Source organism: Seriola dumerili, unplaced genomic scaffold (assembly GCF_002260705.1).
Source record: "Seriola dumerili isolate Sdu_G_001 unplaced genomic scaffold, Sdu_1.0 BDQW01000478.1, whole genome shotgun sequence".
NCBI lineage: Eukaryota > Metazoa > Chordata > Actinopteri > Carangiformes > Carangidae > Seriola > Seriola dumerili.
In genome coordinates, this window is record NW_019174733.1 from 2,745,823 (window position 1) to 2,769,025 (window position 23,203).

The 23,203-nt window shown below is 38.5% G+C and overlaps 1 protein-coding gene across 2 annotated transcripts; it reads right to left on the reverse strand.

The window, feature by feature from the left end:
• Window positions 1-1,465: 1,465 nt before the first annotated feature.
• sgms1 (sphingomyelin synthase 1) lies at window positions 1,466-22,639 on the reverse strand. Of its 2 annotated transcripts, XM_022763676.1 has the most exons (7): window positions 22,537-22,639; window positions 10,617-10,738; window positions 7,672-8,565; window positions 7,435-7,552; window positions 5,969-6,122; window positions 4,869-5,035; window positions 1,466-3,907 (listed from the first exon to the last, which is right to left on the reverse strand). In XM_022763676.1, the coding sequence occupies exons 3-7, from the start codon at window positions 8,283-8,285 to the stop codon at window positions 3,731-3,733; spliced, it is 1,230 nt and encodes a 409-aa protein (XP_022619397.1). In that variant the 5' UTR covers window positions 8,286-8,565; window positions 10,617-10,738; window positions 22,537-22,639; the 3' UTR covers window positions 1,466-3,730. The 2 variants fall into 2 exon arrangements, with proteins under 2 accessions (XP_022619397.1, XP_022619396.1); XM_022763675.1 differs by lacking the exon at window positions 10,617-10,738.
• Window positions 22,640-23,203: the final 564 nt, after the last annotated feature.

Here is a 23,203-nt window from a genome sequence, read left to right on the forward strand (position 1 = left end):
TTCGAATGCCTGACACACCACCAAAAACAGGTCCTCTACTCAGAATTAACTGCTCGCCAACAAGCACTGGGAGGTCAGATGAAGTGTCTCAAGGACATCAGGATAAACCTAAAAAATTTCCACATCAACAGCTCTAACTGTGAAGAACTCGCTCAAAACAAAACCGCATTCCTTGAAGGCCAACTCCGACAGGCTGCCAGAGTCGAGCAGTAGCAGCACCCCCCAACAGGACCATGTTACTTTACATAGACTGATCGCAGATCGTGATCAGCAATTTAGGTCGTGATCTAATTAGTTTTATTTGTACCTCTCATATCCTTAGAAGCTGTGGCAAGAATCCACAGTGATTGGCGCCAGAGCAGTCCCTTGATGATTTTCAAGATAAAATATGGAGATGTTTATTCAGACTTCAAAGAGAACATTCACAACTTCACTTCTTGTGTGAAATTGGGTGAAAATTGGTAGCGAACATATTACTGTGAATGACGCAGTCGAACATGAACACTAACACACTAACTTTTCTGATAAAGTTTGAACAGATTTAGTTGTTTCACGAGAGAGAAACAGTTGTTTATTTACACATCCAGCAGTTACGGAGCAACATTATCGTTCATATGAAGTTGTGTTTGTGACCATCTGTTGAGTATACAGCAAGTCCAGTTTTTTTTAGCTTTGTTTTTGGTCTCCTGAGGGAAATAACTCTCTTTAGCTGCTAAATGCTCCACTATGTTCACCAGCTAGTCACTAGGTGTGTGTTTTCTGTTTGGTGCTGAGCAGGTAGTGTACATGGACTTATAGAGCTTTTTGGTTGAAATCTACTGTGACTGGAAAACACTATGAGAGGAGTGAGAGTGAACCAAAACAATAGTTCCAGCTAAACAAGTTAAAACTCACTTTAAAACTCTGTAAAGCCAAGGGAACTGCAGATTCAGGTGAGAATTCTGTAAGTTCATCACTACCAGAAGCCCTTTTCACATTGTTGTTTGTTATATTGTTATAAAAGTATCAATTATTATTATAGTGTGTATTAAAAAGATTGTCATGGAGGCTATATAGGTGTAAGTGTAAGGGTGAGTACATGGTGTCTCTCTATTTACTGACTGACTTTAACAACTGGGTGGATGAGAAGAGAGGTTACAAGATGACTAAAGTTTGAAACGTGAGAAAAGGACATTTGAAGGGTTAATAAGAGGCCTAGAGAGAGCAGAACGAATGCAGGAAATAACTATGTTCAACATACTTCTTGTAGGTGGAGTGCACAAGTACATACTGGAAGCAAAAACACATTTTGGAAGCAGAGACCACCCCTCACTCTGCTGATCTTATTTATGTAACTCAATGTGTCCATCTGCTGGCTGTTCATGAATCTGCCATGATGTCATCTTCTGGCACAAGGAGCTGCAACAATCTGCAACTTGTGATAAACTGATAAAGAAAGAGAGTAATAGTAAATCAAATACGTTATAGTAAAATTATTTATTCAAAAGCGTCCCAAGGAATCCTTTATCATATCTTACAAACATGTGGTATACGCACAAAAACAAAGTGGATGAGAAGTTTACAGAGAAACATACAGAATAAACAACTTATTTCTTGGAGACAAAAAATATTTCAACTTGATTGGCAAACTAGAAGACAAACATTAACTCCACTCTTCATCCTTATCAAAGCACTCAAACATCACTAGAGAGCCATGTTTCAACCAATACTACAAATATTATCTGAAACCAAAACATGGCCATACGTGATGAATCTACCGTTCTCTTAAAAACTAAGAAACTTTTCTCTGTAAAAGTGAAATGATTTGACAATGCTACAGGAAGGAGGGGGTCAAACTAGTCTCAAACATTATTTCTCTTATTGGCTTCATGATGTCACAATGAAAACAATGGTGTATTCTCACCTCCCTTTGACAATGTTGAAATAATCGCGTGACCATTATTTATTTGGAATTTGTATAATCTAAAGTTTAGTGCAGTTTTTCTTTCAACAAAGCTCATCAGTTTGATTTGAAATTAAAGTTTCACATAATGAGTTAAATCTTTTGCTTATAGATGAACTTGTGTAATAGCCAGTCTTTACAGTTCATTCATAGTTACACAAAGAAAACTGAACAAGTCAACATGTACATGATTAGGATCATCAATAAGGACGCATTTTCACATTCATGGAAATCAATGTTTGCACACATATGGCCAATTATATTACCAGCTCTGCGCATCATGCTTCAGTTTGTTCCCCACATTTAAGTTCCACGTTATCTGTTTGCTACTTCTAGGAAAAAGTTTGTTTTGGCATAAAAGATACAGTCTTTAAACTGAAAGGTAGCAGCTTGATTTAGTACAAGACAAACTATACAAAGCACATACAGATTCATTACAGACATGCTCAGAAACTTTGCCTGAAGTTTCTGTTTTTACAACTTTGACATTCCCTAAACTCAGCACAAGGGTCACATTGAATATTTTCTTCCACATCTCATCACTAAAAAGGTTACAAGAGAAGACAGTAATGAGGATAATTCTTCAAAATGGGACTCAATGTGGGGAACAAGATTGGGGCTCATTATCTCCTGAGCAAGTTGCAGCAATGATGCACAAGACATGTCCAGGTCCATAACAACTTGCACCATGGAGAGTTTTCTGATATAATTTCCAATTAGGCAGTGATGTTTAGCAGATAAAGTTGGGGTGGAAAACAAAATTAGCAGACATGATGGTGTCATTGATTGCTGGTTAAAGACTGGTTGGTGAAAAATGAAATGTTACAGACATAAAAATACAATTAACAGTCATATTTCTGTTAGAACAGCATTAACCAACTAAGCACAAACTGACATCATAAATAAACGGGACATTTCACTCACTGCACTTAAATTTGGGAAGACCAATCTTTTGGTAAGGCTGGCGTAGTTGTTTTTACATTCATGGGAACGAGACTGTTAACCAAGTACCACCTTGTACCGTGGCGTGATCACACCCGCGGCAGCGAGATACAAGACACAATAGAACTTGAACTGTTTTACAATCAAGCTAAGAAAGGCACTGGAGTAATGTTATACCACATTAGATTCTTATGCTCTCAGTTATCCATCTTGAAAAAGGTAAAAATCTAAAAATCTTTTGTTGGACATCATTTGTTTTTTGAAAAATAAAGTTTGACATACTTAGAAAAATTATTTTTTGCACCTTTGACTCATTTTAGCAAGGACAGTTTACAAAAAGTAATTTGCTATCAAAACGAAAAATGGCATTATGGCATTTTGGTTATCAAATAAGCATTTGATTGACACTATCTGCACTAAAAATCTTGTAAGAACATGAAGACATGAACTATGGTTTTGTGCTGAGAGGAAGAAAAAGTATTTGAGTCCTTGTGGCCAAAAACGTTTGAGTTTGTTTGTTGAAATGCTTCATAGATCTGCTACAAAAGCAGAAACTTATGTGGCCCATGAAGAGGAAAAGACATGAAACAAATATAAATTAGTGCTATGTATGGACAAATACTACCAGAAGAGAAAAACAACAAAAGAAATATACATATAGATACACACAAGGAAAAAAAAAAAAATACTTGGTGGGTCACAGTGCTACCCATTTACCCATTTGGACACGATGTGTCTGTTACTAGATGTGAAAGGACAGCGCTACATTAAACAGTTCCATCTTCCATGGGTAAAAAACAGCACTTATGGAAATCACGGTCCTTGCCTGCTGTGACATGAGAGGAGTCACTGGATGTCCAGTCTGCTGTACTTTAGACCACGATTCCACTGCAAGGCTCGCCATGAAAACGGCAGCTGATAGTTACGAGGGACCATACCGTTGACATTCTCTTCAAAGTACTGGAACGGTCTGTACCACCACACCCGCGAGAACGGGTTACTTTGTGATGTCTCCTTCAGCGACTGAAACAAATCAAAGACACAAGTGCTATTAGTGCGGTCATTGAATATCTAATACACATTTCCTTACCAGTTTATGTTTTGAACAAATTGCTTCAAATTATTCAGGGACTACTGTCATTTCACATTGTGTCAGCTGTACTTTCTGTTCTTAAAGTCTTTCACATGTAATCTTTTACACACAGATAAAAGGCAGGGGGGGGGCAAGTGGAAATCAGATACTATGGTGTACTTGAGAAACAATTTATAGCTAAAATAACCAGACGAGAATATATTTATTTGGCCAATTCAGTGAATTAAAATTCAAGATACTTCATCAGATTAATACCAAAATACTACATTACCAACAAACTGGGACAGCTACCCTTCCTCTGTCCAAAAACCTTCCTACCAGCACCTCCAAAGCTCAATAATTAACACATCATATTTCAATCATTTAATCCATAAAAAAAAGCCACAGTGTAAAAATGACGAGTGTTATTTATCAAACTATTTCCAGTCTTTAAGCTATCGCTACAAAGTGAATAAGTATACTTCCCAAAACGTCAAACTATTCCTTTAAAAGGAAGCTAAGTATAACTATAGCTGCCTCAGTATAAAATATACAGTACAAATCTGTGACAGTTGATAACACATTATCTATTGTCATGTGGCCCAACCATGTATACAAGATGCATTATATTCTTTAGTGCCCAAGGAAAGTGCTTCAGCTTTCCAACTTGTGTTCCACTTAACAAAAACAAGTGCATATGGAATAACAATCTGACTGTACATTTCCCACCTTGACCATTCTCTGTGTATATACTCGATGTAACTTCTTAGGTACTAAAATAAATGTACCAGTTTGTTTATTACCAGATAACGATAAGGACTAGAAGACAAATGCACTGAATAAACCTGTGTACCAATTGACTTCACTCATTTCACTTTTACTTCAATTCAAAATCCAAGGTAACATGATTACCTGCTGGTTGGCCATAGTGTGGTACCACCAGAAGAGACGTGTAGTGATAAAGTATGCCACCACTACATCCACAGTGTAGTGGTCATGGGCCAGAAGGATGCAGAAAATTCCCACAGCACTTAAGATCCAGCAAAACCAGTGGTACCACCAGAACCGCTTGGGAGAATCTGCCAATCAAACAAAAAAAAGTTATACCAAAGACTCAACAGTATTGACCTTAGAGAAGAGGCTGAATTCTTTCACAGCTAAATGGGCCATCGGGGGCAGTAAATGTGATCTAGCTGGTGGAAAAACACTGGCCTCAAAGGTTGAGAAGAGACATTGTGGCTCTTTTGCAGAAGTAACTGTTCTCCTTTTCCCCACTAGATGTCGCTGCTGCATCAATCAGGTCTGTCAACACAAACGTGTTGGAAAAGCTTTGCAGGACCATGTGATGTAGCAGAAGACAACTCTTTACTCAAAGCTTGCATGAGTAATGTAATGATTTCTACAACTTGACATAGCAGTTAAAATGCGACAACTTCCAACCCTTGGACTTTGTCTTCGACCAACTGGGTGTGTAAACCAAAAGTTAGGTAATGGAAATGCCTGCTGAGGAACAGAAAATGTGGTTCTGTGATGGAGCAATATTTTAACACAAAAACATGTTAGCAGATGTGTAAGTGAATAGTGTAAGATAACATTTTCACATTTCCTGACAGGGCAGAGAAGTGTGAAAGTCAAAGAGCTGAATGTTATCAGTGAGATACAGATGACAGGAAAATTGTGGCATGTGAACCTAAAACTTCAGTTATGAAATTGAGTATATGTTGTTGTAAGTACAACTTAATGCCAATTTAAAAAAAAAAAAAAAAGATAAAAATTTGGAGATCATGCAAAATGATCAATGATTGTCCAGATTCAGATGAAGCTGTGAGAACCTGCTTACTCCTTTAAAACCACGATTTAACAGCCCAATCATCATTTCTGATCTGTACTTCATTCTTTTGACGTTTGATCTGACTTTCTGAAGGAGATGTGAACTAGATCATGGCAGATGGGGTACACAAAAGTGTATATTCTTGTACACTAAACATTACTATAATCACAGTGGAACTTACACTCCTTGATGAAGAGGTATGTCAGTGTTAACATTACAGTGTGGCCACTGTACAAATAATCTCCACACATGGTGTGGGAACCTGTGATAGATAGGCCCCCACCAGCAATCATCTTCATTATTCTCCTCATCTGTGCCTCCCAGTTCCCGAGAAGCTAAAAGAAACACAGTCATACATTACATCAATTTTGGGTTATTAACAGGAACTACTACTACTAGCCTTTCTTCATAGGTGAGGACAGCCACCATCAAGTTTTCAAATTGAGTCTTGAATCACCTGTAATGCCACCTCTAAGACTTCTCCGTTGCTTCTGAGATAATCTTACATTGCATGTGCATTTTTTTCACCTTCTATATTTAAGTACAACTTTTTTTCTTCTCATCAAATTGTCTCATTTCTGCTACAAATGTTGCACAATGATTTAATTTGAGGAGCAGTTACAGAGATCAAAGGTATCCCGATGCTTGACCTTAGAAATGATAGCAATACAGTGTAAAATACATGGTTACAAGCTAAACTCCCACACTCAAAAGTTTTTAGTTAAAAGCACAAATGTATTATCAGCAAAATGTAGTTGAAGTATCAAAAGTGGAAATACTAATTTGGGTAATCAAATATACAACAATGTATCACATGAGCTTATCCTACATTTGCAAATAAAGTCATTATTATTTAAATAAACCATCAGACACATTTGGTGGAGTAAAAAGATGATTTCCTGCTAATATTTCCTTTAAAACATTAGTAGTAATGTTGAAATAAAACATAACACAAAGTGGGGAAAAAAATCAAGTAGAAATATCTCAACTATATTTACAGTAAATTCAGTAGTATTCTTTTTTACTTTGACTTCCTCAGAAAAACCATAACCTAAACAACCCATGTTAGTGTCTGCATTTGATAACACATAATGAAGCAGTGCCACATCCATCCGTAAGGCGGTGTAAAATAAGTGTAAAACATGCTTCATGTTCCATCCTATTACCTTTCTCCCACACTTAAGAGTTGGTTTGTTTTAACAATGACAACTTCCCCCTCCCTAACAACTTCAACAGTTTTAGTTGCCCAAACTCAACTTTTTCTTTTTTTTTTTTTTCCTTTGGTGAATGCAATTTTTTAATTTTACCAGATGAAGGTTTTTACCACTGATTGTGCTACATCTATTTTCTGAATTCTGACCAGTCAGTAAGTCAGTATGAAAGAAAATAGTGATGCTTTCATAGCATTTGCACTATTTAACAGGAACTACAAAAAGTTAAACAATCACTTGAAGGGCCTCTTCCTTTTTAAAAAAAAAAAAAAAAAAAAAAATTTTGATTGCACACATCTTGCAATCAGTGGTCAGTGGCGAGAACAGAAGAGGTTTCATTTTGCTGAATTTGCCCATTCAGCACATTTGTTCCAAAAGCAGTTAAGTAAGACGGAACCCTTCATAGTGCTGAGAGAAATAAATGTATGTATTATACCTTTGGAGAGCACTTAAAGTGCATCCCAGGAACAGGCAGAGTGGTAATGTACATTGTAATACACCGGTACATATAGAGTGTGCCCACAATGAAAAAGAATCGCCTCCCAATAATCGACCTGGAAAAAAAGACAAAGAAAATGAACAACGTGACATTTTCATTTAGTCTGAATTCAGATTAGAACTCATTAGAATGTGATGTTTTGTATGTCATTTACTAAGAGCTTTCTGCGTGTACCTGTGCTTGAGTAGAATCCATTGTATCAGCCACAGTCCAACCAATAACATGCCATTAATCTCACAGATGGAGAAAGCCCACTCCACCCTGTTAAAGAGGTCAAAGAACTTATCGGGCAGTGGTGGGGTATGTTCTTTTGGCGGTACTCTCTCATGGACCACTGAAATGACAACAGTGGTGGTAACAAAGCACACCACCGCATAGAAGAACGCTATGCCTGTCTTCCTCCACTCGGCAGGGAACGAGGAGCGCATAGCTTCCATAGTAGGAATGGGGATGTGGACCATCTCCATCCTTAAGTCCTTCCTCCCCAGTGTGCCATTCCTCTGGGGCTTGCTTGTCCCATTAGGTAGCCCACCGGCATGCCCGTTTGCATGACCGTTTTTGTGAGCCTCCATATGGTTCTCTATCCTCAGCGTCTCCAGTCGCTCCATCATCTGCTCCCCGCCATCTGATGACACCAACGAGAGGGGAGGATTCTGGAAATCTGCCTTGGTGAGCCTGAGCATGGCGGGACCATCCATCTGACGGAGGGCCTCTATATACTCTGGCATCCCCTCTTTGCTCAGCCAGTCAGAGACGTCCTCTGCTGACCATGCTGCCACCTTCTTCATCTTTGCCAGCGGGCAATTTAGAGGATTAGGAGGTTCCTCGGACTAGAGAGGAAGGTTCGCAAGAGGTTTGGCAGTCTTATGGGGCAGTAGGAAGTCCTCTCCAGTTTTGGCACATGGTGTTTCTTGCACCCAGAGGGCCTCCAGCCTCCTCTAGAAATGATGTAGAGAAAGTAGGCAGCAGGGTCACTCAGGATTAAGTCCAATAGATAGCAGGTGAATCCAGTGGCCTCTTTCAACTTTCTTCACCTCATCAGCTTTTTTCCCACCACACACTGCACCCCTGTTAAAGGAAAAATAAAACGCTGTGAATCAGAATGTAGTGACGACTATCCACTTCCACATTCTCCACCCATTAAACAAGAACATGATTCAAAATCCTACTGATGACTGCCAAACTCTAGTTGGGGGTAGTCCTGGACTGGATACCAGGCCAGACCAGGAAACCCACTGTGACTGAATAAGGTAGTAGCAGTTGTTTGGACAACTCTAAATTAATGGAAATCACAGCTCCGTTTCACAGACATTAAACATTAAATGAATAATTCACATCATTCTAAAGCATTCCCAACAGTAATAACAACAGTACAAGGACTTGATCGATCAGCAGGTTTCCCCTCTTTGATCCTCACTGCAGGGGAACCTTTCGTACATCAGTGGCAACATCCGATTAGCTTTTATACATAACCCTCTTTTCCAATGAGAAGAGGGTCAGCATACATAAGTAGTGTATGCAGTGGCACTTTTCAACTACCAACATGAACTGGTTCCTGGTTCAAAACCACTATTATTGACAACGGTGTGTAAATAGATCCAAGGTGAACTGAAGGAAAGTGTAAGATGGCACAAGAAAAGAAAGCATGTACAGTGAGGCCATGATTAATCATTTGATAAGCAGAACAGACAGGGCCAGACACAGATAAATCTACATTTCCACAATTTGATGGCGTAGACTGCCAAGACTGACCATGTAATTTAGGTTACTTAACCAATTTATTACTCAAGACAAACAAACAAAAAAAAAAAAAAAAAGTGAAAGTCTAGGTGCTTCTACACTGTAAATATAGCAGATATATACCAACTATATTATATACTATACTTTTTTACCATTTTTGGTTTTAAAAAATAAAATCTCTACGTTTATTCAAATCATCAAAAAGCTGCCAATTAATTATCTGTTGATCCAATTTAACTTTTCCATAGTGCATGTTTCTCATCCAGGCTTCAGGCAACCGCCAAAGCTTAGCAATAACAAGCAGATGAACTCACACATCTGCTGCATATCATGCATTTGTTTATAGACTGCGATGTCGGTGGTAGACACAGGGTGGCCCTGCTTATGTTTGGGGGAGTATGAGGTACAGCTGGAACCAAGTTCTAATCTACAGCATGAACAGGAGGGAAAGGAGGAGGATGGCAAGGAAACAGACTGCAAGGAGGAACTCATAAATCAGAGTGAAGGTCAGTGCTGAGCACTGAGGCAGCCCCACCCCTGGAATGAGGCAATCAGCCAGCGGCCAGGCCCCAGCACAGCCAGCTCAGCACAGGCCAATAGCAGCTAAATACACTGGCAGGCCGGCCGGTTGGCAGGACAACACACTGCACATCAGTAACTCATCTCACCTCGGCTCTGCTCAGAGGCCTGCTCATTTAGGCCAGAAAAACAGGGCCAAATAAAATGGGCTGTAAGATGGGTCATCTACAACAACACCTGGCATCAGATTTATTCCTGCTGAGGCCCCGAGAACAATCTGACCCAATAACCCCAGGATTCTAATGTAACATACAAACACGAAAGAGGAAGTGAAAAATAAGTATATGATAGCATGCAAATGGCACAGCATGAGACTCCTCATTCCTATGTGACAACCCAGCTGTGTCTTCACATGGTGTGAAGAGTGCAAAGGAGAATGGGATTTAGTGGAGATAAAGGTTAATAGAGACAAAGAGCACTTGCATCAATCTGTTAACAGTGTGCAGTTGAGACAGATCAAAGATTAGCTGTCACTGAGTCAGCTGTGTGCTGAGGACCTTTGGTCTGTGAATCAGCTTACAGCGTGCTCGGTGAAGAAATAATCTCACTGAACTGAACTGGCAGTGAGAAAAACAAACTAATCCTGAAACCAATAAACTAACCATTATTTACCCAGGGAATACAGGGAATTCAGGAATACTGAATATGGGTTGCTATTAATTTCAAAATTACTGTAGCTGTGTTTTGTGACTTGTAAGTCAGAATTGCATATCAATTTCTGTTGTTGTCTTACTCAAGCATGGAAAGAATACACAATGCATACATGTCTACCTGGAGTACACACGTATGCAGTGACTTACTTTTCACTGGCTGTAACTTGACCCTGCAGGAACATATAGATCCCGAGGTTGTGGAAAATTCACATTTCTCCCAAGCAAATCCTTGTGTGCAGAGGTTAACCAACACCTTTGATGAAATATTTCTGCCAGAAGAAAAACAGGTGGAAATCTGATTAAACGTGACTTCAGGACAATATTGTTTGAGAGCAGAGAACTACAGAAACAGAGGAAGGTCTGGAAATGCTTCAGTCTTATGATGTTGTGAGTTTTGATACAAGATAAAGATGGAAGAAAACAGTGTAGCTCCTCCCTAAACACACAATTGAAAGACTTTAGTTTCCCTCCAGAACTTATGTGAATATGAAAACATAAGAGGACAGGATTGTTACTTGCCACATTGTTGAAGCACAGAAAACTTTTATTTTGAGCATTGAGGTGTATATTTATTGGGCAGGGAGTTCTATTGTGATATGTTTACTTATTGTAGGCCAGCTCTTACTTACTCCACTGACATTGTTCATTGAGCTGCGGATGTTTAAGGTGTTAGGGGAAGTGCCTTTTTTTTTTCTTCTTCTGTAACTAAGAGACACAGCACACACACACAAACACAGAAGATAACAGAACTGGGATCTTTGAAGGTTTTTAGAATCATGTAAACTAAAGTTTTAATATTCACGCAGCTCATAAGCCAGCAGAGTTCATACTTAGTGAAGAGATAAATCAAGCAACCAGGTGTCCCCACAGATCAATAGACAAAAGGAAACTGACTTGATGCAGAGACCATACACTAAGAGGTAGATTTGACAAGGTTTACTTTTATTTTATTCTCCAATGCTTCTCACACATGCAGAGCTAATTTTTCCTTGCTTTAAATAATGAAATTTTTACTTGAATGATTTTCAGTGCAGTACAGATGTGTGCTTTCGCTAAAAACAAGCCCCGACTCTGTGTATGCCTATTGTGTGTGTAAATTAATTACTAATGTCAATTGTATTTTTAGCATTAGGGGCCATGGACTGTATAAACTTAACCAATTGGTTTACATATATCATTTTAACAGCACCTAGTTTTGCGTAAAGTCATTATTTACCTAGCATGGGTTTACTGAGTATATCCCTTTTTCAACAACTCCCTGCTCACTAGGTAGTCACATTTCTCTGTTTTTCCTCTCTTCAGAGGAAGTTGAGCAACAGGGTTTTGGGTGGGGTATAACTTTATGGGGTTCCCCAGGGACACCTCAGTGGTGCAGATGATGGTGGGACAAACACTCAAGCTGACAGTACACATAGCTTCAGAAGTTGATTTTCCAACATGGTCGGACAAGGACTATTCTTCTCTTGTGAATCAGGCCCTTAGTCACTGCATCATCCACATTGGTACTGTCAGTCAAAAACTGAAGCAGCAAAATCCTAATCACAAGGTTATTATTCGAGTTCTTTTGTTACAAATCTTCATTGCCAGCAGCTAGTGCACATTATTCCAAAAACTACCAGACCCTTGCCACTAAGACACAGCTAGCAAGACTCGATGAGCCTGCCTGCTTTAGTACAAAGCTGATTGCCCATTGCTCTAGAGCTGAAATGATTAGTCCATTAATCAATTAGACAGAAAAGTAATTGTCATATTTCAAGCAAAAATAGTGACAAAATGCAATACATTCTCAGGTTCCAATTTCTCTATAAAACAATACTACTAATACTGATTACCTTTGGGTTTTCGACTTCTGATCAAACAAAACAAGACATTTAAAGATGTCAACTTGAGCTCTGTGATGTTGGGATTGTGATTTTTTTCACTTTATTTGACATTTCTTATTCCCAAGTATTAATCCAAAAACATAATGCTTGCTTCTTCCATTCAAAAGTGGATAATGTTTTATTAAGCAGCTATAAATGCAACCTAGTTGAAACATCATGGACGGTGGTTTTACTTTTCAGATCTGTCTTTGCTGTATACACCTTAATCAAGCGGAACAGCCACCACAGATATAAAAACTAACATAGATCCCGAGTATCACTCAGAGTATCACTCTAACAAACTAAAAATGACAACAGTAATGGTAGCAATACAGCTAAATTTGCTGTGCTCAAGACGTACAACTTAAAATTGGACTGTATCAGTCAAAAAAAACATTACCACAACTTCTCCTTCATGTGGAAAATCTTTCCCCCCTTAAAGGTTGATGGGACTGGGGGAGGAGATGGGAGGGGGTGGTTGTTTAGCACAAGGCAATGCATGTGACATCACCAGAAAAAGATCCCACCCAAGAGCAACAATATGTCAAGCCGACACAAACATAAACACACCATCCATAGCTCATCTTTAGGCAGCCAAAGTAGAACCAAATGACTCATTCACAATGGCTTTGAACGGCTACAAGTTTAATGTAGACAAGCAGTTACAAAGCATTTACTAATGTAAATAGCAAACCAGATGTACTCTGAGATTTCAAAGCAACTCTGTAGTTTTTTTTTCTCAATAGTAACCTATTTCATTTCCAGTTTTGAGCTTTTAAAAATGACTGAGTGAATTTGAGCTTCATAATAAAAGGGCACCTGTGCTATGTCATAAGTTCCCTCGTCTCCAACAGGACTGACCTCAGTGGGGAGGAAATTTGTTCCTCTGACCTGTTGCCACTCTCTGTCTTTTAGTTTCCACCTCTTCCTTCATCCTCCTCCCTGCCTGCATGATCAGGAACCAGCGCCTATTGATTGTACTTTCTCCCACTCTATCTCTATTGCTGCATATTTTTTCCTGCTGTTCATTTCATTTTGTTGTCCTTTTTTGGCCTTCAAAAAAATAAAGTTACAAATTCTCCTGGTGAAAAGAAAGGTCTTTGTCAAATTGGCAAAAGTACAGATACATGAATATTTCTTGGATGCAAGCACAGATATATAGTAAAGAGGTTCAACACACAAGATATGTATGCATACAAGGGTGTAAGGAACCAATTACTTTTACTCTCATTACTGTAACGAATTTGTAACTTCTACTTTTTGGGTTTTTTTTTTTTTTCAAATCAGCAACTCTTACATTAGTATTTATTAACTGATAGTACATTTTAACTAACTTACATTTTTACTTTAGTAATTTTACTTTTACTCGAGAAAAATGAAGTAACAGAACTTTTACTTGAGTAAAATTTTCCAGTACTATTTTACCATTGGTCTTACCAATATTACAACCTCAACTGGAATATGTAGCCAACTTCTGACAAATGCAGTTTGTCTCCTAGGTAACAGTAACAATCACTGAACACTCAGGTCAGGAAGTCATCATAATACGGGCTTTTCAACAGCATGCCTGTGCCTGAGCTGGTTGCTGAACCAAATATGCAACCATTGCAGTGTTTCCACCATGGAATCCATGACAAATGCAGGACAGTGCCATCATCATTTAAAACTAAGCTCATTTGTAGGCAACTGAAGGAAGCAGCTAGAGAGCTTTGAGGTATGGCTAGATGAATGTAATGTAATCCAGCGATCCTTTAAACAAACATACAAACTGCTGGAAATATGGACCTCAGAAGCAAATCAAAAGGAATTGGAAATTTGCAAAGATATAAAGGTACACAAGCCTAAAAACATAGTTAACTAGAAAGATGTAGCAAATAAAAAAATTACAAATAAAAAACAGTGACTACAACAGAACAAAAAAGCTGCAGATGGCACAATGAGTCACTCACTATTTGTTTTTAGCAACTATGTTTGACAGGATATGAAAGTACCAATAACCACAGGTTTTACTCAAGTTACAACAGTATACAAGCAAAAAATTCTCAGCTTCTCAAATGTGAGGCTTTTCTGCCTTTCCTTGTCATATATGATAGTAAACTGGGTTTTGGAGGGTCAATCAAAACAAGAAACTGGGGGCCTGGAGAATTTTTTTAATCTACGTTTTTTGATATTTCTTAAATTAATCAATTAATTGAGAAAATAATGAAGTACATGATTCTTCATTGTTGTTAAACTGTGTTTGTTAATCCAAGTCTAATTAGGTCAATTTTTAAACTGACAAATGTTGGCCAATGCATAAAACATTCTGCTAGGGCCTCTGTCCAGCAACAGCACCTACACCTGTGGTGGGCGAATCTGAAATCAAAATTGCTTTATTCATAAGGGCCTGACACACCAGTCCTGTACATGATTTCACTGATAGTTCTCATATTTTACAGCTCATGTTGCATTTAACCAGGTTATCTCAGTGTGATACATTTGCACAAAATGGTCAAATCTTTGGACAGTTACAACAGGCACAACATGACACAACCTGCCAACAATGTAAGTCACATAAAAGCCAAACAAAGATAATATTCCCCCTCAAAAAGGGGGGAATATATATATATATATATATATATATACACACACACACACACACACACCATGATTACACAAATTAGGGATATGGCAAACAAAGCATGTCTTTAAATGCTTTGTTTGCCATATCCCTAATTTGTGTCCTAAGGGTGTCCTTTTCTTTGTAAAGTTTTTTGAAAGAGTATCATCCCTTACAGGTTTTTCATCTTGTGAGACAAACTAACAATGGGGGAAAACAACACGCTCTCACCTGTATCCCTTTACACCTGGAATACAAACACCCAACAGGTAGACAATGCAAGACCAATATTTACACAACTGGCCCAGTCTGGTTACAGTGAAAGATATGATGGTTAAAAATTAACTGTGTATGTTATGGATTACACACTGGTTCAGCTTTATAATTAGAGTGAGTTAGTATACTTACACCAAGCATTATCTGTAGTCACTGACCAGAAAACATTCATAATAAGAACTAGAATTACCGCCTTGCGGTTGTATGCCTCTGCCAACCAAGCAAGTTGAAGGAAATTATGGTCACAATCTCCCCTTCTTGAGTTACATCATTGAATAGTAGCCAGTTATTGCAGAACATTATGTTGTCAAAGTGAAGTTGACATTTGACTATTTGGATAAAAAATGTCATTACTGCATTTTACACTTTTGTTCCAAATTGCATCATAATTAGCAAATGAATTTGTGAGTTATGGCCAAAAACGTGTTTTGTGAGTTTGTGTGTTTTGTCATAATCACCTTGACCTTTGACCACCAAAATCTAATCAGTCCATCCTTTAGTACAAGTGGACATCTGAGTCAAATTTGAAGGGATTTCCTTTAGGCATTCCTGAGATATTGCACACACAGGACCAAAACCATGCATTTGTGAGGTCACAGCAACCTTTGACCATCAAAATCTCATCAGTTCACCCTTGGGTCCGGGTGAATGTTTGTGCCAAATTTGAAGAAATTCCCTCAACGCAATACTGAGATATCGTGGGATGTACAGACAACCTGAAAACATAATGCCTCCAGCCCTGGCTGTCACCTGGGGGGAGGCATAAAAACCTTGGAAAAATTACTCATACACCTTAAAAAAAAAAACTTTGATAATGCACTGTGAACTTCTAAGATGCTTAACGACCAGCAGTACATAGCCCATCTTTATTGATCTATTTGGGAGGGACGACTAAATGATGTGCAAACAGTGTTTGCCAAAAGTGAACACATAGGATAACAAAATGCTTGGAATGTGAAGTGTCTTAGACATTAAAAGGTCAGCTCACATAACAAACATGTTACCACTTACGATCCCTGCAAATAGTTCCAGTATTGTGTGCCAAGGATTGGCTGTATGATTATGCTCTTCTTGCATTCTTGTATATTGAACAATCAGGGTCAATGCAACTGTAGATTATGTAATTCAACATGGCCTTGGAGCTGTCAGCAATACCAAATCAGTATTAAAACCATGCAAATGGGTGTTACAGTAAAAGATGACCTTAAATTATCAGCACTAGCATCAATTTTGCTTTGCTTTTTTTTTTTTTTTTACAACACTTATACTTAAAATATTGCTTGCAGTTTTAGTTTTCTATTGTCAAGAAATAGCAACAGAGCAACAGATTACTCATCACCTCAGGAGGAAACAATGACTCATAGGAATTGATCAATATATCTGGAATGTTGATAAACATGCATACAAGCATAAATCACTTCCAGGAGAACACTTCCTCCAGACAAAACCAACCTTCTTTGGATAGCACTGTATGTAGGCCTGTATTAGATAAAAAATCATCCTATTTACAAGAAATGTACAAACAGTCTTGGAAAAAAGGTCAATGGATCTATAACAGCTGACAACAGAAGCTTCAAAATGTCTATTCATCATCCATTCTTCATAAGAGGTAAAACAAAAAAACCTTTCCAATTAATTTTTTCCACTGTGGTCACTTTATAGTGTAACCGAGCGCTGGTCATATCTCCATGATTGACGGCATCTGCGTTGTTAAACTAAACTACATTCAGAAAGTTTTGAATCAATTTTTGTACTGTTCTGACATACAAAATTTCCATGGGATAATATTTTCCTTAAAATTAGCCATTTCTATTCCCACACCCTTTCCCTGTGACTAAATACCTTGATCACCTTATCTCCAAATCATTTAAAATAATGTTGATAAAATGTTAATGGCAGGGGCAACATTTTCCTCTACTAACCTGTTACAAAATGACTATACTGATCTGTCATTACATGATATTAATATCAAGAAAACACAGAGATAGGATAAAGTCTATAATGCCAAATAAGTCTGCTTCAAAATGTCCTTCTTCACACAGACCTTGGCAACCCTGCTCTCATTGAACAATTATTATGTCCAACCAGTCTGTTAATTAACAGAGCAAGGTGTTTGGCCAAGGGTAGAGATGAGACAGACCGTGAAACATGGATGGCTCTTGCAGAAGTCTCGGAGGAGCTGAGCTGAACGGCACAACAACTACTGTACTGGTAGGTGCTATCTGCTAATGAGAAAATCACATGCGGCTTTATGAGTCACTGATTAGGATGTCAGGCCCTCAAAGCCCCAGAGGACCAACACACAACTTGCCTAGACTTTGTTCAATTATATGTGGTGCAGACACATCAGAAATAAAAACTAGAATAGCTCACAGGGGACTTGTTTTCAACAGGGAGTAATTAGTGTTCAGAACAGCATTTAGCGCATCTTTTCAAACATCAACTACCTGAACTTCAAAAGGTCTGTGTCAAATGACGAGAGACAGTTAAACAGACATGCAATAACTTTGCATGTTTTGGCAGAAACATGCAACAATGTTTTATTCAGTTTATCAAACTGGAAAATCATGTTTCTTATCAACAGCACTCTTGAATGATCACTGAAACCCTGTAACATGGACTAAATTAAATACACTCATGGTGGCATATTAATACATTTGTAATTTTCTTGGACTTAAACTCAAAATGAATGTAAACCTTTAACTTAATTTAAGACGCATAACACAACCTGATAACTCCCTACTGGCCTGAACAAAGCTCTGTGGGAACTTTGGAGGCTGCTATATTGTATTACACAATTTACATATGAAGATGTCATCCATTATACCCATTTAATGATCATGTCCAATGATTTTAAAACTCCATAGTATTGAAGGAAAAAGCACATTCACTATCAGGTAAAGGAAAAAACACTCAGCTAGAAGTTCATCTGCTCCTGGATGTAGGTACATTCACACAATTACAATAGAGAGAGTGATATTACAAATGTGACTTTCAGGTGCCATCATTGTTTCCAGTCGTTTTCTCTCTCAGTCATATCTGAATTATGTACACACTGTTGCATTCTTAGACATGAAGCTTAAACTGGGCTTAAGTCAAGAGTTAGTCAAGTGGCAACACCCATAACCACAAAGAAAGTTACCCATACTGTACATTATCATGTACAGGAAGGCATGTAGCCTGGAACTGCAATTTCCAAAAAAGAGGTTTTACAGACGCAGCTCCTTACATGCATTTATAGTAAATTATTCTAAGTGTCTCCCTAATGACAACTGTTTTAATAATGATTACAAGAGAAAAAAGAAGAAACAAGATACTTTAACTACAGATGAATGCAGAAAGGCTTTTCTGCACAAAAGATGCACACTATGCCATTAAAATACACTGAGGTGGTGGAGTTTCAAGTTGCTGTAGAGCCAGCAAGTAAAGGATAGTAAAGAAACCATCTCTCACAAGGCTTTTTTTCACATTCACAGTTTATACCTACATTATTCTGTGTTTATTAATGTTTTCCTTCAAAGACAGCTGCAAACTGGCCTGCCACTGCCAAAAGTTACACAATCTACCCTCAGCATCGCATCATGTTGCATTAAAAAAAAAAATAGGCCAAAAATGTGCAAAAAAAATTAGGGCAGGAGCAGGTATACAGAAGTTGGGCTACTTGGGTGTCTGGTTTACTGTTTGAAATGATCACACCAGCATACCTTAAAATGAAAATACTCTCATTTTGATTGTTTGTAAACCAAACACCCAGAGAAACTTCATGAACATATGTGTAGAATGCAGGAGGAAGTCAGTTACTCGAAACAAGTCAGGACAGGGGGATACCCAGCTCAGGTGTAAGCAGGCTAGACAATAGCACAAAGAAGAAAAGAAACTGGCTTTCACACAGGCATCTTGCACTACTTAAAATTCCTGACCAATTCTCTGGCTCCTCACCCTTGTCCACATGCATTTGCCATTACATTTGTCATGTACTTGCATCTTCTAGTATAATATAAAACCCCACATGCACATTATTTCTTCTCATATTGTGCCAAACTCACTAAAGCTGTGTGGCTCCTTCATTTACTCAAACAAAGACCAGTAAAATGATATGACATTAGACTACTTAAACACTGCCCTTCTGTCCCACGAGGATTATTAAAATTTCATTTCATATTGTGACATAATTTCTTCTCTGAAATACACGAAATAGGCGACATAAAAATGCTAGTGCTACTAGCCTAGATTTCCAAAAAGCAATTGGAGGCCACAGGAAACTGGGACATCATGTGAGTGGCAGTTAAACTTCATGTGTTTCTAATTATGGCAGAAACAAGATTAAAGCCATTACATATTGTTTCTCTGGAGACAAGCCTATGATCGAAATCAAATGATCAATGGCTTTTGGCTGGCACTAACGTTGTAGTGCCATATGCTAGAACAACAAACAGGCTGAGGCCATCAGGTAATAGCATTATAGCTAAGCTGTGGTTTGAGTATTGAGGCTCAAATACACTGGAGAGCAGCAGATACATGCATTTGCAAATGTGTAATCATTTTAGAAAGGTCCAAAAAGCAATGTCTAATGTATATCAATGTTAGAATGTATTAAGACTCAAACTGTATTTTTCCATTAGCCGTCTGAGGCAGTTTTGATGAAATGATAAGCAATACAACAAAATAATTGTTGGGCTAATTACCAGGGATCTGCACACTGTATCAACAGCACCACCAAATTTAAAGGAGCAATGGTTTGATCTCACCTATATCTTATTCAGGCTTTGTCAGGCAAACAAAAATTGGCAGGTAATGCAAAGTAGGTACTGGCAGTGACATGTATACTGTTGGCTAAATTCAACTTCAATTTCCAACAAAGTCACCATTATAAACTTTATAAAGATGGATGTTATGGCACTGCTGTTTTATTGGATTACATTAGATTGTACAGATGTACTTAATGAAGTGGCCATTGAATGTATATACCTTTATATAAGTCTATGTGTCTCAACTGGATGGAGGGGGACTCAGTTTTGGCACATTTTTACCTAGCTTTATAGAATGGGGTCTTTGATAAGATCATTTTAAAGATAGTGTTTGGTCTTTTTGTAAACTGAATTATAAGCTGATGGTTATAATAGTTGTAATACTTTCTTAACAAACCTTTGTTAATTGTTAGGTGTAAGAGTATATCGCTTAAGTCTGTTCTGCTCAAGCAGAGAAGTGATTACTCAGGTATTTGGGGGGTTTATGGGTATGATCACTTCATCAAAACATACTAAGACTTTTACTCTCCTTTTTAAACATCACAAATATGCACTATTAACACTCAGTAGGTCTTTAGATAGACAGGCCACATTTAACTAAAGATCTGTAGTGTGTGTATTCACCCTTCCCACGTCGTGTGTCTGCAACCGCTCTCATCTGTTGCTGTCTCTCACTCTCTCTCTCTCTCCTGATCTCTGATTTTCTGTATGAGTCTCCTCTGTCTCCCTCATCCTGTCCTGTTATCATCTCTGTCTTGTATGTCTTTCCTAATTTCCAAGTGCTCTGTTTTCATCTTTTCTTCAAAAAGGTCAGATATTTGCGGGACCTGACAATAACATGGATTACAGATAAGTGCAAACATCACTAACATCTGATGTTCTGCCTAGGTAATCAGTGATATCCAGTAGAGGTATGATGATTTCATTCATAGATTTTACATCTTGCTCTAATGTCATTGAATTAACTGCAGCCTATGGAAATAACCAATAGCTTCAATAGAGAGGCAGGAGTCTATGTGCTTTCCAGAGTTGTAAAAACACAATTTTTTTAGTTGAATGAAGAAAATTGTATAAATATTACTCACAAAAGAGTTTGCCTACTCTCTAAACAAAACAGTGGCAAGAAAGTGCTTTTTCCAGTTCAGAGGAAGTCGGTGATACAGGATACTGTTAAGTCAGTAAGTTTTGTTGTCAGCTGAGACAGTTTTCCAAGGCTGAATCATAGCTGCTGTGCCTACAGAAAACTCATTGTTTCCAGTGCCTTGCTTGTCAAATGTACCCGTTTGCTTGTTGATAGTCTGACATGCTTTGCTTTGGCAATGAGGTTTTCTCTGCAACTGGGCTGGATGCAGTGACAACAATACATCCCATTGACTTACTTAAACATTATGCAGCCTTCACACAGACTGCATTCACACTGTTTATGTCTGTGAAAAGCTGCTTTCTCACCAGTTCCTTTACACAGACGTCTCCCTGTTTATTTCGATCACCGTCTCTGTTGGCTCAACTATTTGTCCCTTTCTGTGGCCTTAGTGGATCTCGGGTTAGCTGCCACACACAGCATGTCTTGCTAACAGGGCGGGCGTGTGTTTTTCCGACGACACAACTGTTCAAACACATCTGTGATCGAGTTTACCCCCTCTTTCCCCACAAGAGGAAGGGACGTGTCTGTAAGACTCTATGGAAAACAGTGCTAAATCAGGTCACCCGTTCTTAGGTGAATAAACCAAGGCAAAACAGATCCCTAATGTGAACCGGCCGAGAGTAGAGAACAGGGACAAGATTGCTGTTAAAACTCTGGGTTAATATTTACTGAGAAAATCAGCTGAGAATATTTTCGGCCACATTCACTACCACTGTAACGTTAGTAGACACACCTGTGAGACAACGTTACGTCAAAACCATGACTGACACAGTTGGCTATACGTGCTAAAAACACTGCTTTCATTCACATTAAGACCTCGGCAGCCTCTGTATACTGTGGTTTAAGAGCTTATAGTCTGAAAACCTAAAAATAGATAGGCAAGCTAGCGTCTTCAGTATTTAGCTAGCTAGCTCACTAGCTACAACAGCCCACCCTGGGCTCTGGTAGTCGTAGCGAGATTTGGCATAACGGTTAGCTACATGACTGTGGATTTCAGTGCTACAAAATCTTTATTTGTTTTTATTAAATAAGATATTAACCTGCTCTAGGTCGACTTTAACACAACGCGGACTGTAGCTTCCAGAGTGTAGCTTCTCCGCCCATCACGTTGAATCGGGATTAACGATAACGGGAGATGTTTTGTCGTCAACTGATAAAATGTTTCAACACAAGGCCAATGAGCAGCGTTAGTTAGCGGATGTTTGGCAGTAAATATAACGTTCAGGAGTGGTTCGTCAAATATAGTGCATAGCAGAGTAACATAGCTTAACGTGTGTTACGATACAGCTGTTTATCCGAGTTTGTGTAACACATTAACTAACAGATGTCTTGCCATGACTTGGACACAGTGTTAACTAACCGATCACACACAGGGCTGAAGGGGCTTAGCGGATGGCTAGGTCTGCTTTCGACAAAACAGTAGTAAAGGTGTGATTACCTTGCTGTCGAAATGTTGAAGGACTTCTCCTCTAATAGTGGTTATCACCGCAATGTGGTACGGATCGCTCCATGGGTCTGTCCGGCGTTATCGTGGGTAAGCGTTTGTGACTGGAGAAGCGGGAGTTCCCTTAATACCGTCACCTATGATGCCTTCAGGTACCATCATAAATGTCGGTCAAGATACCAACGCTTACAGTGCACATGCGACTAAACGATGGAGTAAGGTGTGACATGTCGCAGCAGCACAGTCAATTTCCAAACAAAGCAACAATTACAATGGATTTAATGAAGTATTTAGCAAAACAATACTCAACAACACACGTTTTCACCATTGAACCGCTCCATTTGGAGCACCGGAGGAGCACTTGAATGCAGCATCAGTGACAGCTACGCAGAAAATCCAGCGTTGGAGCAGCAAAAGCCAAACCCAACTCACTTTTCTGAAGCCATCTGTTGGTGAAGGTTTGAGCACGCCAAATATTAGTAAACTATGCTTTGAAAATATAGCCCTAATTGCACAAAAATAATACAAGGATATATTACAGCAAAATAAAGTCTCAATGTACTGATTATTTAGCTAATTAGATCATTGTATCAGAAAGTTCAGGAGAAGTAATAGGTAATCTAATGGGTAGGGCAGCAATGTGGTTCTAATCAGTATTGCA